Source organism: Convolutriloba macropyga, chromosome 9 (assembly GCF_964194025.1).
Source record: "Convolutriloba macropyga chromosome 9, txConMacr16.3, whole genome shotgun sequence".
In the NCBI taxonomy this organism is placed as follows: domain Eukaryota; kingdom Metazoa; phylum Xenacoelomorpha; order Acoela; family Convolutidae; genus Convolutriloba; species Convolutriloba macropyga.
In genome coordinates, this window is record NC_134476.1 from 7,089,968 (window position 1) to 7,105,085 (window position 15,118).

The 15,118-nt window shown below is 35.5% G+C and overlaps 1 protein-coding gene across 1 annotated transcript in view; it reads right to left on the minus strand.

Annotated features, from left to right (window-relative positions):
* The window catches only part of LOC142345583 (spermatogenesis-defective protein 39 homolog), a 69,851-nt gene extending 54,787 nt beyond the window's left edge, over nt 1-15,064 (minus strand). Inside the window, exons 1-3 of the mRNA XM_075397704.1 lie at nt 14,843-15,064; nt 11,408-11,549; nt 10,802-11,044 (exon numbers count right to left, since the gene is read on the minus strand). Of these exons, the coding sequence (XP_075253819.1) occupies nt 10,802-11,044; nt 11,408-11,549; nt 14,843-15,009 (552 nt within the window). The 5' untranslated portion in view covers nt 15,010-15,064. The remainder of the gene's footprint in view (nt 1-10,801; nt 11,045-11,407; nt 11,550-14,842) is intronic.
* Between the last annotated feature and the right edge of the window lie 54 nt (nt 15,065-15,118).

The following is a 15,118-nucleotide window of genomic DNA, read 5'->3' on the forward strand; positions in this document are numbered from 1 at the left end:
TTAAATCTTTTAAAAAGTTAAGTTAAAAAACGAAAAACTAAAAAATTAGGAAAAATAGTTTTGTCATATTTTTCAACAAAAAAATGATACATATCCACGAAACTGTAACAAATTGTTATCTAAAATTTGCTCAAGTAGATGGGGTCTTTTCAATACCAAGCCAGTAAAACAAAACAATCGTCATCGCTAAAAATTAGCGTCGGAAGAATTGCTCTCGAACTACTAATGGTAGCTCTAATCAATTGCAGCCTGCTTCAGTCGGGGAGGGGAGCCTTATTGGGACTAAGAAGTTCAATAGTGGTCTTCAAATAACCACATTATAGGTTAACATATACCACAATTAAGATTTAAAGTTAAAAAAATGGCACCAGTTTTGGCGCACTTTTCATTTGACTTTTAGTATTAAGTTGCCGCCAATTGAATTCAGCTGCTTGAAATTGTGATTGTGAGGGAATTTTAGATCAAGCGAAACTCAAAAAGTAGAAGGGCGTAAAAGTCACTCGCAAGTCAAAATTGTCAAGCAAAAATTTTGCATAAAAAAGACACACACGTTTACAATAATTGCCATGAACTTCGTTCAAGAGCAATTAACGAAATCATAACCAAACCTCATCCAAAAAAATGAAAAAGAAACTGCATTAAAATAACGCATGTGAACAAAAAATATCGCTCGCTTACAGAATTTTTTTCACACCTCAATGTCTCGCTCTCTAGAAAACAGTGATATGAAAAAGAAACCACGCTCTTTTCACTCCTCTCTTCTTTTTCTTCAGCAACAAAATCACTCAAATTTTCTCATGTGCTTCATTTCCCGCTTCAAAATTCACTCCAACAAAATTGATTAAAAAAAGGACTTCTCCAGTACCTCTCTTCGAGTCGTAAAAAAGACAGCGCCCCAATACAATTCAAATTCTTTGAATTGTAAAAAAAGGAGAGCTCCTAAATAATAGCCGTTTGAGAGGCTGACGGCGGCTATTAATTAAGCGAATTAAAAAATCAACTGTTTACTGTTGTGTTTCACTCAAACAAAGTTCATATAATCTGCATAAAAACAGTTATCTATAAATCTTGTTGTTTCAGAGATGTTCATCTGACAACGCAAAATTATCCAGAAACGTGAAAGAGTTCCAATTTTAATTAAGAATAATTCGTTCGTTTTAAAAGCCTCGTTTGAGGATGAAGAAGTCTGATTGCTCAAAAAATTGTAGCACGATTATTCACAACATGAATCTGATATATTGAAGTTAAGATCTTACCTGCTTAAATCAGTTCAAGTTTTCCGATTAAAACTTGCATAAAAAATGTTCACGATTAAAATGTTAAAAACCCTACACTCGCTCGAAATGGCAAAATAGTATTGAAAAAGTTCTGTAAATGCATCGATAAAGCCGCCTTGTCATAGCTTATCAATTAGCTATTGTACCGACCTATCACCTTAACAAGGAACACGCAAGAGGAGAGTTATCATTTTTGAGATACTTTTCCTCAAATAACTTACCGAGCGAACTTCCATCTCTTCTCTAAATTCACAAGTAGTCACCATGTAAAAATAATTAAATAAACTCAAACTCATCATTAATTGATTGAAATTTACTCAACTTAATGATTCTTCTGTCAGAGACCGAAATTCATTAATCATCAGGTTTTCAACCATCCAGTTACTACTCATCACTCTGAGTCATTATTCTTTCCACGCCAGTAGACGTTTCAGTAATCTGGCATAAACTTCACCGAGAGAAAACTCAAAGGAAAACAATCATGAAAACAATCATCAATTATCAAGATTAACCAAAATACACTCTCATTGAGACAAACTACAACAACTTGATTGCCGTTTAAAACGCTGCACAAGACACCGAATCAAAAATGAGGCTTCATTGCTACTTCTGGATATAATACTTTATAATCATTTTTCAGATGTCTGTAGAAAATGAGACGAGAAGACGCAAATCTCATACAATCTGCCCTAAATATCTTAACTTATTGCGTAAACTTATTTGCTGAAAATGACAAATTGATGCCGTTATCGAACAGAATGCTCTTTTTAAAAAGCACCAGACGACAAACTTAGAGTCTAACTTCACAATCGGCGATTCATCAGCTTGAAACAAACAGAACCGAAAAATTACCACCTATGAGAAAACTCTCGTTCAGTTTCAGCTCAATGTAAAGCAAAATCATATGTAATATCCATGAAGAATAAATTAACGTGAATTAGAAAATTCCACAACAACAGAAAGTAGTCAAATTATTTCTTCAAATACTCGGAAAAAGTATGCGGAGATGATCTCAAAAATCAAACGAAAGAGTAAAAAAATGCTTTCCAAATCAAAAGCGCCTGAAAACATAAGCGCCTTCTTATATTGAACTACAGAAAATTTCAAAAATTTAACATGAATATCTATCTGCCTGACCATTTATGTAAATTGGCGCGTTTTCTAAATCACACTATTAAACTCGCAACCGAAATTATATCCGAGCAGTTTGCAGTACAACCAATAGGCTGAAAAGTACATTCGAAAAAAGGACAGCAAACACAATTGCTACATAGCACAACCTATGCGAAGGTACTCAAATAATTCAAGCATAACCAACTCAATTCTGATGAAAAACAGTTAAGTCTCTACGTAGACACGGAAAAAGTTATTTCTTGTGGACAATGTGAATTAAAAACATTATTACATTAATTGCTACAAACTATGTTCGCGAGCAAATAAAATGGTCAATAAGCCGAAAAAACAGTAAAACATTGTTGAGAAATTAAATAGTATATTCAGAAATTAATTAAATCACAATTCAGACAGCTTTGGGTAAACATCATGCTCGGCAAAAAGTCTCAATATTTCAACCCTTTTCTTCTAGATCAGCACGTCGTTACAGAAGAGCAAAAAAATAATCGAAGGTGATCCATTATTTACATACCTTTCTTATGAACACATGGGGGACCTGATACTAATTGATCCGAGACAACCCATCAGCCTTTTCAGTTATAAGGTAAATCTCAGATCGAACAGCTTTGAAAAAACATCAATGATCATATTCAGATACAGTCGTTCGACACGTTAATTCAGAATAAAACATTGATAACTTGGAGAGGGGTGGCATTTATCTCACAACGGTAACAAAATTGTTATAGTCAAGCTGACAATGTAAGTTGCCTTATTATAAACTCAGATACTCACACTCAATATTCGAAATTCGAAGTACCATATAACTAGAAAGAAAATATACTATCCAGAATTATTAATGCCTTCATTTCAACGGCTATAAAAATTTCAGCATTTTCAGAAGAACGAAAGTATTCATCTCAGGTGATCAAATATTCACATATCATCATTGATAATTTGATCTGACAATAATCAAAACAAAATTGATCATAAATTGCGGACACACCATGTTCAGTTATGAAGTAAATCATAGATCAGACAGCTTTGGGTAAACATCATTGATCATATTCAGATAAATCTTTCGACACTTTGTAAAATTCAGAATAACACTTTTGGATAACTTGGACAGGGGTGGACGAGTATATCAATTTTGCACTTTCAGAATGAAAGTACTCATCTTACGTGCCCAACTATTCATTCACATATCATTGATAGCTTGATCTGCTAATAATTGCAAAAAATTATCGAAAATGCAGACACAACCTGCTCAGTAACGAATTAGATCATAGAACAGACAGCTTTATGTTAACATCCCTGTCCATATTCAGGGACACTTCTTAACATTGAGAGTAAATTTCTTGTATACTTTTGAGGAAGGTGGCACTTAACAAAGAACCGCTACACTTTATCTTCAAGCTGAAAATGTCATTTAACTAATAAAAATATTATTCCACATCACTATTCCTAGAAACTCCACTTAATTCCTCGTTCTATTAAAAACAATGTTTAATTAAAAGACAAACAAATAATCGGGAATCAGCAATTTGCTTCAAGTCGCGACTATTTTAATTTCAGCATTTTCAGAAGAACGAAAGTATTCATCTCAGGTGATCAATTATTCACATATCATCAGCAGCAGATTACTTAGATAGTACTATAAAGAAATTGATCGAGAATTTTCCAACACACCCGTCAATCTTTTCAGTTACAAAGAGACAGCTTTGATCATTGTTCATCGTCATAATTATTTTTCTCCCGACACTAACATATAGGTGCAAAATCAGGGGTATTTTGAGCAACGTGGTGCTAAATATCTCAAAAAGATTACCTTAAGATTTGTCATCTTCAAGGCTTAATAATCACAAAACATACCGTCCTTAGTTCTACGGAATTTATGTCGGTATCCCACACAGAGGTTGTTGACAGAGCAAATTGGCGATGAACCAGCAGTGTACAGACATTTACTGCATAAAATATGCTCAGGCTAAAACCCCTACAAGATCTCCTTTATTTCCGATTCGAACTTCCGCGTGGTAGCTTTTAACTTTGATTTAGCGGAGAAAATTGAAAACAACCGACTAACAGCGGGCTAATTGTTCTCAAAAGACTTGCAAACGGTTAGCTTTGATAGTAGCCAGCTTGGTGCGTTGTAATGCTAGCATGAGGGCGTTCATTGGGCGGTGGGGGTGTGGAGTGGGGGTCAAGTCCGGGGGGACGAATGGAGGCGTCGGTGCTCAAAGGGGTCTTCAAATGGCCGAGTTTTGTGGGAAGGGGTAAGAGCTCCAATTTGGAAAAGAACCACCCTTCACATTATGAATTTACTCGGCTAATTACAAGAAAATAGAAAGGTGAAGGGCTCTAAGAGAGCTGCTCAGCCTCTTAATGCCACCTGTGCTTGCCTGTTAGATCCCGTTTGAACAGTGTTTACTTCTGTAGTAATTACCAATTATAAGCTACAAAAGTACATATGCTGCTCGCCCTTAGCTCATGAGAATTTTGGGTGAGAATTGAGTATACAGGATAAATTCAACCGGGCGAATTAAATGATCTCAATATAACCATAGTGTAGATAAACTGCTCATGAAGAAACTTAAAAATACTCTTGATAGGAAATGTTTCAGAATTGAAATTGCGTTCTACAATCGAAATATGTTAGTTCAGAGTTGAAATGCTCACAGAAAACACAAAACATAGCCTGCAGATTGCCGGAATAGCAGCAAAAATAGACTTGTATGTCGTATAATAAAGATAGAAACAGATACAGATATAAGTTGAAAAAACTATCCACGCCGCTGAAAAGACCATTCAGCTATAAATTAAAAGAGATTGTTAAAATTCATTGAACAGAAGCCTTTTCATTGGTAACCTTTATCACACATGTCAATTCCTTTGACTTTAAACTAATTCAAATTAAATTCAAGTTATAAAGTGCAAAAGTACTTTTTTAGTGAGGTAAGTCACGTATGATCAAATTCTAATCACACAAGAGAAAGAAAATGAGTAGTGACGTCACGCGCGCAAACGCCATTAGTGAGAGGAGGACATCATTGAGAAAAATTGACTTTTTTAGCTTTACTGTGTGAACAAATTAAAACGAAAAAAGAGCGTCAGACGACGAAACCAAGATCACTGCAATATAGCTCCGCTCAGCTTACAGCTTCCTAGCTATAATAAACTAAAAAATTAACTAATGTTATCAGACTAACAGGAAATGGAATCATAGTGAATCAGTAATATTCATCATCATGAAAATAGACCTATAATCTTTGTCACAATTGTTGATTGTGGTAGACAGTATTTCTGAGTACGAATATCACGGTATGAATTAGAATAGAATCGTTTGAAATCATGTTATGAATGCTAGATTTAATTGAAAGGAGCATAGTTGAACAGAAAATGATCCAATTTAAGATTTAATTAAGATAAATCAGCGTGAGCTGAGTAGTCATCACGCAATGATGAAAACATCAAACAATCAACATAGGTTTTGATATTTCAATGGGCAGCAAGTTCAAGCCCCCAATCCTTTAATCGAAACAATAAGACAAATGACTTGATTCAGTCTCACTTCACTTACGGCAAATACGCAATACACCTATAGACCACGAACTGAAAACCAATTTCAGCTTAACGAGATTCGAATCATTTACTCAAGATTACAAATCATCATTGGAGCAAAGCAATTTTTAATGATATCAGATAAAATGCAGTTGTCGAAAGAGAGGCCACTGGCAGAGATACAGGACGGAAGGTAGTCAACAAAACACATAAGATTTATTAAATACGCTAATGATAACTCAAACTCTCAAACTGATACAAAGGACACTGTCGAGATCAGACTAACAGGAAAAGAAATCATAAAAGAATCAGTCTTGTTCATCATCCTGTCTCGATCAGTTGTTTAGAAAAATTTAAATTCTCAATCCTTAGCAACGATCGAAATCATATATTCAATAAATTGGCAGAAATAACAAAGTAAACTTTCGACATTACCAATCACGAAAAAAATTGGTCCTTTTGATTGTCACAGACTGTATAGTTCAAAGCAGCAGCAACAGAGTTCATTACAGCAATGCCATTAAGGTGCAAGAAGCGATTAAATACTGCGGAGAAAATTCAGTTAAGAGACATTTTAGATAAGAATATAGCTGTTTTCTCTAATGGACATTCTGAGCAAATATTGGCTGTTAATTAAAGGATAACAAGCAACTACTGCCGGTCGAACTTCTCCTTTACAACTCAAGAAGGGTTGGCTTTGATTGCAGTTAGCTTTATTTTAGGAGCCTAGCATCCGTAGGAAAGGATAAAAGCGGGGGGGGGGAGTGGGGAGTTCGTCCAAAATTATTCTTCCATAAGCGTTCCGTTGCAGCATCGCTGAGCAGTTTACTTAAAGCTAACTAAAACACAAAGATCCGCTCAGACACACAATACTATAATAATTGGTTCAGCACTCGTTCGACACCAATTAAAAATCTTTTTATTCCGAAAGAATAATTGCCCGAACAAAAATAGAAAAAAAAAATTGCTTGCACAACAGGCCGTTTGATCAATGATTGTAGACTACAGTAAACCACAGACTATTGTAAACTACAGAACTACAGATTGTAGACATATGAAAAACAGACTAACAGGAAAATGAATCATACAAATATCAGAGTTATTCGTCATCATTATAAAGTTAGTTGGTTAAAAAAAAACAATTTCATCATACGATTGAGCAATTTAAAACCAAAAATATGAATTCGATCTGCAACATTAGCGAAAAACTTCAAAATCAGGTATAGGTAATTTTACAGTCCTTTTTGTTTGTTCAGCTCGATAAAGCGATGTCACAAGTCAGTCAAGCGAAAAATGACATTTCCGTCATAATATTTTTTGTTAGCAAAGCAAGAAAATGGACAATAAAGGTGCTCCTGTCAAGCAGCACTGATGAAATGATCAAAGATTGTTTTTAGAATTGGCTTTGACTGGCTGGCTCAAATTTTTCAACCTCGTTTCATTTAGCATCAAAAGTTATCACCACAAAATCTGAAATTTTGATATGAAAAGATCTGTTAAGATATTCAATGGAACTCAGAGGTCAAAAAGCAGAACATGCTCCATAATGACAAAGCGCGCCTCATAATGACTCCGATCTTATCTTATCAACATCGCTCGAGCAAATAGAAAAAGAAGGTAAAGCATAACTTTGGGACAAAAATCAGTTTTTATTCAAGAATATTATATCAATCGCATTCAAAATTCCTCATCAGCCTGTTTGTCTTGAGGTTCAGAGACAACTGAAATTTGTAATCTCGCGACACAAAACGAAATTTTATAAGCTGCGCAAATAACCTAAATCTTACAAATTCAAGGAGCTTGAGCAGCTATCTTGACCAAAACGCCAAGAAAACAAATAGTGTCCTCAGTTCGGTTGCAATCCATAAGAACAAACGCCGTAATGTTGCTGACAAATAAAACAGTCCAAGCCATGTGAGCGCAAAACCAGAATTGACGTAATACAACGGTACTAAAAAGAGTCATTTGGAAACCTTTTATGGTAGCAAACAGTTCAGTTGGAGCTGTCATCACTGGATCTCAGAGTTAAAAGTTTGCATCACTTTATATTTGCAAATTTTGAGAAGCATCTATGTGCACAAACAAAAATAAGCACGACCTTTTTAATTATCACTAGATGAGGTGTCAGAAAATCGCATGGCAACATTAACATTCGATACAGCACGCAATCAAACACGAAATCAATTCCAAAAACCATTCAATGCTCAGATTTTAGATCAAATCATAGGAATTCAGAGTGAGCTGAGAAGTTTCATCACTTCATAATATTTCACAAATCACTTTCAAATAGCCAATTTTGGCTTTCTCTGGCACAAAAGCAGAGAAAAACTTTCAGGTATACACGATCTATTTAAGCCTCGACAACGACCTATGAACAGGTAACTGTCAAGATAATTACAATACGAGACAGAAGTTGAAAATCAGATTAGAGGAACTATAATACAATCATGTGATCAGAGATAACACACTGGTATTCATCATATATCACCTCAGCTAAACTTTTCAGAACTATCACCGTGTACTTAGGATATTGAAAAAGTTTGCAAAAGTTTGAGCAAGGAACAGAATCTAGGACTTATTGTCACAAGCCAGAAAAGCAAAAAATACAATTTCTATCGGTAATAGTTTTGGTTAGCAAAGCACGAAAATGGACAATAAAGGTACTCCTGTCAAGCAGCACTGATGAAATGATCAAAGATTGTTTTTAGTATTGGCATTGACTGGCTGGCTCAAATTTTTCAACTTCGTTTCATTTAGCATCAAAAGTTATCACCACAAAATCTGAAATTTTGATATGAAAAGATCTGTTAAGATATTCAATGGAACACATAGAGGTCGAAAAGCAGAACACCGACCAGTCGCACAAAGCTTAAATAGATAAAGAATATAAAGCAGAAAAAAATCAGTTTTCATTAAAGAATATGATATCAATCGCATTCAAAACTCTTCATCAGCCTGTTTATCTTGAGGTTCAGAGACAACTAAAATTGGTAATCTCGCGACACAAAATGAAATTATATAAGCTGCACAAATAACCTAAATTTTACAAATTCAAGGAGCTTGAGCAGCTATCTTGACCAAAACGCCAAGAAAACAAATAGCAGTGTCCTCGGTTCAGTTGCAATCCATTAGAACAAACGCCGTAATGGTGCTGACAAATGCAACAGTCCGAGCCAAGTGAGCGCAAAAGCAGAAGTGACGTCCGCAACTTAATACAACGGTACTAAAAAGCGTCATTTGTAAACCTTTTATTGTAGCAAACAGTTCAGTTGGAGCTTTCATCACTGGATCTGAGAGCAAAAAGTTTGCATCACTTTATATTTGCAAATTTTGAGAAGCATCTATGTGCACAAACAAAAATAAGTACTACTTTTTATTTATCACTAGATGACGTGTCAGAAAATCGCATGGCAACATTAACATTCGATACAGCACGCAATCAAACACGAAGAAATCAATTCCAAAAACCATTCAATGCTCAGATTTTAGATCAAATCATAGGAATTCAGAGTGAGCTGAGAAGTTTCATCACTTCATAATATTTCACAAATCACTTTCAAATAGCCAACTTTGGCTTTCTCTGGCACAAAAGCAGAGAAAAACTTTCAGGTATACACGATCTATTTAAGCCTCGACAACGACCTATGAACAGGTAACTGTCAAGATAATTACAATACGAGACAGAAGTTGAAAATCAGATTAGAGGAACTATAATACAATCATGTGATCAGAGATAACACACTGGTATTCATCATATATCACCTCAGCTAAACTTTTCAGAACTATCGGCGTTTACTTAGGCTATTAAGTTTGCAAAAGTTTGAACAAAAAACAGAATCTAGGACTTATTGTGGCGAGATAACCAATTTGAACATTTACTTTCACACGTATTTCACGTTAAAGCTCTGCCTCTGATGTTTGTTTTGTTATGGTGAAACCAACAAACGTTTAACCATAAGGCAACAATTCTGATTTTTTGTGTAAATTAAGCAAATACCAAAAAAACAATAAAAGGAGGTAGTGCGATATCCACTTTGTGAAGTGAAATAATGTAGTCACTGGAAATCGGAGTGAGCTGAAAAATTCATCACAAATATCATTAAATCTGAGATTGGACTGACATGCAAGCCGCCATCTTTGGTTTCAAATAAAGATTTGCTTTCCAACAGCGCAAAAGCAGAGAAATGTAGATATAGAAGCATTTTCACCACATAACTAACAGCCTGTCAGAAAATAGCTGCAAATTAACCTGCAAGAAAATATTCTCAATTAACAATTAAATTAAGAAAAATCAGTTAGAGGTCATTTTTAGAGTGAAGTAAGTCGCATAAGCCCAAAGCAACTTCAGGCCCATGCGTTCACAAAAAATTTCCTCACGAAAAATGAAGTCACGATTGCATGATTGGAAAGCGAGGGTGAAGTCGTATGCTCTTAGAAAAATCTTGACGAAAAAAAGAAGGCCAATGAAAGCCCTCCTCAGGTATCGCGGCTATTAATAAAACAAAAATAACTACTTCTAATAATTTATAATAGAATTTAATAATCAGATTAGAGGAACTACAATATACTCATGCGGTCACAGATAACACACTGCTTATCATCATATACCAACTCGTCTTCAATTATAGCGGCAGTTATTCATAAAACTCAAAACATAAAGAGCTCAAGCAAAAAATTGTCATTCTAAAAAAATTTAACATCAATAACTAATCTTAGTTATTTGAAATTTCAACGGAACGTAAGCGTTTTTACTTAATAATCTAAAATATGTCACGTTTATAGAATTTCCACTGGTTGAGGGTAATATAAGTATGATAATTCAGACTTTATTGCTCAGCAGATACTTTCCAGCTAACCTCGTCTGGAGAAAATGTGACTTTAGGCAAGGGGTTGGCTGCAATGTATGCCCTCACATACATCTGAAGCAACCTCTCACATCTTTCCAGCTCCAGCGCTTTCTGGTCTCCCGATTTCTCCTTGACAGCTTTTCTAACAGCGAATGTATATTCAGCCGCTAGGCTCTTAGGTACTGTTAGTCTAGCTTGCTGCTTCCGTGAGGGAGTTACATTGGCCGATAGTGGTCTCGTGGACGATTGCGCCTAGAGCATCAAACTATCATAGCATCATTTTAGGTTTCAGGGGACTCAAAGCCTCTTCAGCGACAGACGGGAGATAAAAATTCTAGTTGAATACACTTTTAGTAGAAGGAAAAACGAGAAGTTATAATTAGAGGCTGGAAGTTCCACAAATCCCCGACCTGAAAATGTTTTCTTTTACAAACATTGAACGCGCAAACTTGTAAGTAACTTATAAGTTATAACTTGTAAGTTATATTCCGACGAAATACAGCAATGAAAGTTTTTACAGTGCACAAAACGGAGAAGATGCTGATACCCTTAAAAGACAAAATACGTGTCAAAATTTCCATCATCTTCACTACATCTGATGACGACTTACAATACCTGGGAACTGTGGTACATTGTCGATTGTGCAGTTTGTAACCTCTGTTGCACTGTCATTCTCTCTCCGACAGAAACTGCAGGGACCGTTGATGAAACATTACTCGATGACAACGCAACTGCACTTGCTGACTGATTGGAGTTGCTAAAAGTTGAATAAAACGTCACTAACGTACAGTAACTTAAGATATAAGAAAAGGTGTGAAAACATCTTACAAAAAACATAGCTGGAAAAGTCCTGAAATACAATCCAAAGAATTAACGAAAATTCTAGAATTACTGTACCTGACAAGCAGATCAATGCACCAACGCGGGACAAAAAGAAAAACAATCTCAAAAGTTGAGAAACTATAATCAAACTAAAAAAATATAATCATTGCTAAAACTCTCAAGCTTTTACCCTGAAGGCCAAATTTCAGCCTTTTAAATATACCCACTAACCCCATCACAAGCCTTGAAAGAGTTTTATTGGCCCATAAGGAAAATTACAAAATTTAAGTCTCTTGATTTCGAAACATTAAAATGTTCAAAAGCAGTTTTTCGTCTCTACAATCTGTCCAGTAGCCCATCTGAAAGACCTAAAAAAGTTTTATGGGCCCATAAAGATCGATTAACTTACAAAATGCAAATGAAAACAATGAAAAAATTTAAAATGCTGCTAAAATTTTTTAATTTTGCAGCCATTTCATTGTCTCCTGACCTGAGGCTGTCCAGTAACGCTATCGCAAACCTTAAAAAGTGTAATAATCTAAAAGATCGATAAGCTAGGAACTTGACAAAAATTTGCAGAAATTCGTGATATTTGAATCGCGAAAAGGTATTGCACCTAGCAACTATGCAGTAACATACTATTGAACCCTTGGAGGTTACTTGGCCAGTGAGGCAACAAAAACTGGAAAGAATTTGTCAAAAAAATTGCTAAAATCGTCATATTAAAATGTTGAAAACAAATCCATTGCCACTTAGAACTATGGAGTGACCTATTATCAGACACTAGATCAGGTTTCTGGCCCCTAAGATTAAAATCATTTTCAAGAAAAAATTTAAAAATGCTAAAATTAGTATCATTTTTCGTGTTTGTCTTTGGAGCACCCAAACGTATAGCTCCTAAGATGGCAATAAAAGTACATAAATCTCACAAACGACCTTTATCAACTTAAAAAAACAAGCGTCAATTCAAAACTTACAAACTCGTAGACAAAAAACGTAAAAAAAAATTGAACCGTTTTGTGCCCAAAAACTTCTAAACATAACCGACTAACGTCGGGCGAATTGCTCTCAAACGACCGGCGGGCGGTTGTCAGCATCTAGCCACTGTTTAGTGAGGTTAGCTTTCTCTTGATTGAAGAGGCGTGAGGCTAGGGTAATAGACGATATCACGCCACATAACAGCCGCCACAGAAGTCAACAAAAGAGTTAAGGAGAGAGAGAGAGAGAGAGAGAGAGAGAGAGAGTGCGAGGTAAAACGTGAGCAAGAAAGAGAAGGAAAGAAACGCCAACCAACGCACACACAGAGAGAAAGGGAGAGAGCTAGAAATTTTTTCCATGAGATTCTAGCCTCGTTAGTAACTAAATCATATAAAAAACTGAAAGTGCAAAATTCAGAAGAAAACTTTCCACATTTCGCAGTGACGAAAATGTTCAAAGAACATTTTTTGCCTCTGGATTTTTGTCATGTAACCCATCTGCAAGACTTAAAAAGCTTCGTTGGCCAGTATTAATCGTTAAACTCAAAAAAGGACTCAAAAACTGCAAATAAAATGACAAAAATTTCAAAAAAAAAATTGAAAAAATCATAAGTTTTATTAAAAAATCGATAAAATTTGTGATATTAAAAAGTTCAAAACTATTCTATCGCAATAAAAATTGTTCAGTAACCTATTATCCAAGCCTATACGAGGTTTCTTGGGGCTGGAAGAAATTAGATAATGACAAATTTTGAAAAATTTGAAAAAAAATTCAAGTTTTATCCAACAATTGCTAAAATTCGTGATGTTCAAATGTTGAAAAACATTCTATTACCGCTAGAAACTATGCAGCAACGTATTATCAAACCCTTCAGGAGGTTGTCTGGACCCTGAGGCTGAAAAATCTTGAATAATGAAAATATATGTCAAAAAATTTTAAAAATATAGCAATTTTTGTCAAAAAATGCTAAAATTCGTGTTGTTTAAATCTTGAAAATGATTCCATTACTTCTAGAAACTACATAGTAACCTATTATTAAACCCTCGAGGAAGTTCCTTGGCTCTTGAGGCTGGATAAACCTAAAAAACGACAAAAACTTTCAAAAACATTGAAAAAATTTGCAAAATTTATCAAAAAAATGCAAAAAATTCGCAGTGTTGAAATGTTGAAACCATTCTATTACCACTAGAAACTATTCAATAACCTATTATCAAATCCTAGAGTGGATTCCTTCACACCTAGGGCTGCTAGGGCTGAAAAAACTTAAAAAACTGACAAAAATTTTCAAAAATCTTGAAAAAAATTGTGAAAATTAGTATAAATTTGCGTTTTTAGCTAGCGGTTGTTCGTCAGTAGCTAGCCACGGGTGGGGGGAGGGTGCACGGGGGTGCCGACAGTCGGGTGGGGGTGGGGGGGGCAACAGGGCGGTGGGGGGGGGGGCAATTGTGGGGGGGGGGGTCAGCAGTGGGGGGGGGGGGGGTGGGGAGGGGTCTTCAACCTAAGAACCGCCCTTTACACCATAAGTATAAGACTCCAAAACTGTTTGAGCTGAAACAGAGCTAAAAGGCTCTAAGAGCACTTAATGCCTGCTGGGCGCTACCTGTTTATCCCGTTTTTGAGGACGAAAAGTCAAAAGCGTCAGACGAAAAATTGGTCAAGCGAAAAATCGCATAAAAAAAAAAGACCGACAGGACTAATATAATTGCTACAAACTTCGTTTGAGAGCAATTAAAAATGACCTTTTAACCTTGAATTAAGGCCTTTCCAGCAGCTGCACCACACTAAGCACTTGAAGGACTACTAAAACCAAATTTGGCCTCTAATGAAACTTAATGCCCACCGCGCCTTACCTGTTATCCAGTTTTGAAAGATCACAGTCATTGAAAAATGTGTTGAAAACATCTTACAAAAACAGAAAGAGCACCAATACAATACAATTCTTGGATTGTAAGAAGGAGAGCGCCTAAGTTAAGCCGTTGAGAAGCCGACGGCGGCTATTAATAAAGCTTACAATAGACCACTAAAATATTTTTACTTAAGGTCACTTTCAGCACAAATTAGATCATTGCAACTGTCCGTCTCGCTCGAACTGCACACAATCTTAAATTTTAATATTAGTTGAAATTTTGATATAATTTTTGTGAACATTTTTCAACTATTATTCCGATTTTTGTCATCAGCTGTTGATCATGCCTATAATCCAAGTAAACACAAACATTGGACAGACTAGAAAGACATTTTCTTGCTAACCCAAATTTATTCAATGTTATTAACTCAGCTCCTATCTCCGGTTCAACTTCTGTGGTCAGATACGGATCGGGATCTTCCTGCTCTTCGAATGAGTTGGCATTGAAGAAGTCCAATTTGACAGTTCTCCCGACGTCCGATTCATTCCAGTAATCATCGTCTTCCAACATTGTCTTTACTTCACAACTATCAACATAAACCTTAAAAAAACTGATCAATTAATAATTACAAACTTTTCAATCACTAAAACATGCACAAATGAACCTTTCATTAAATTGC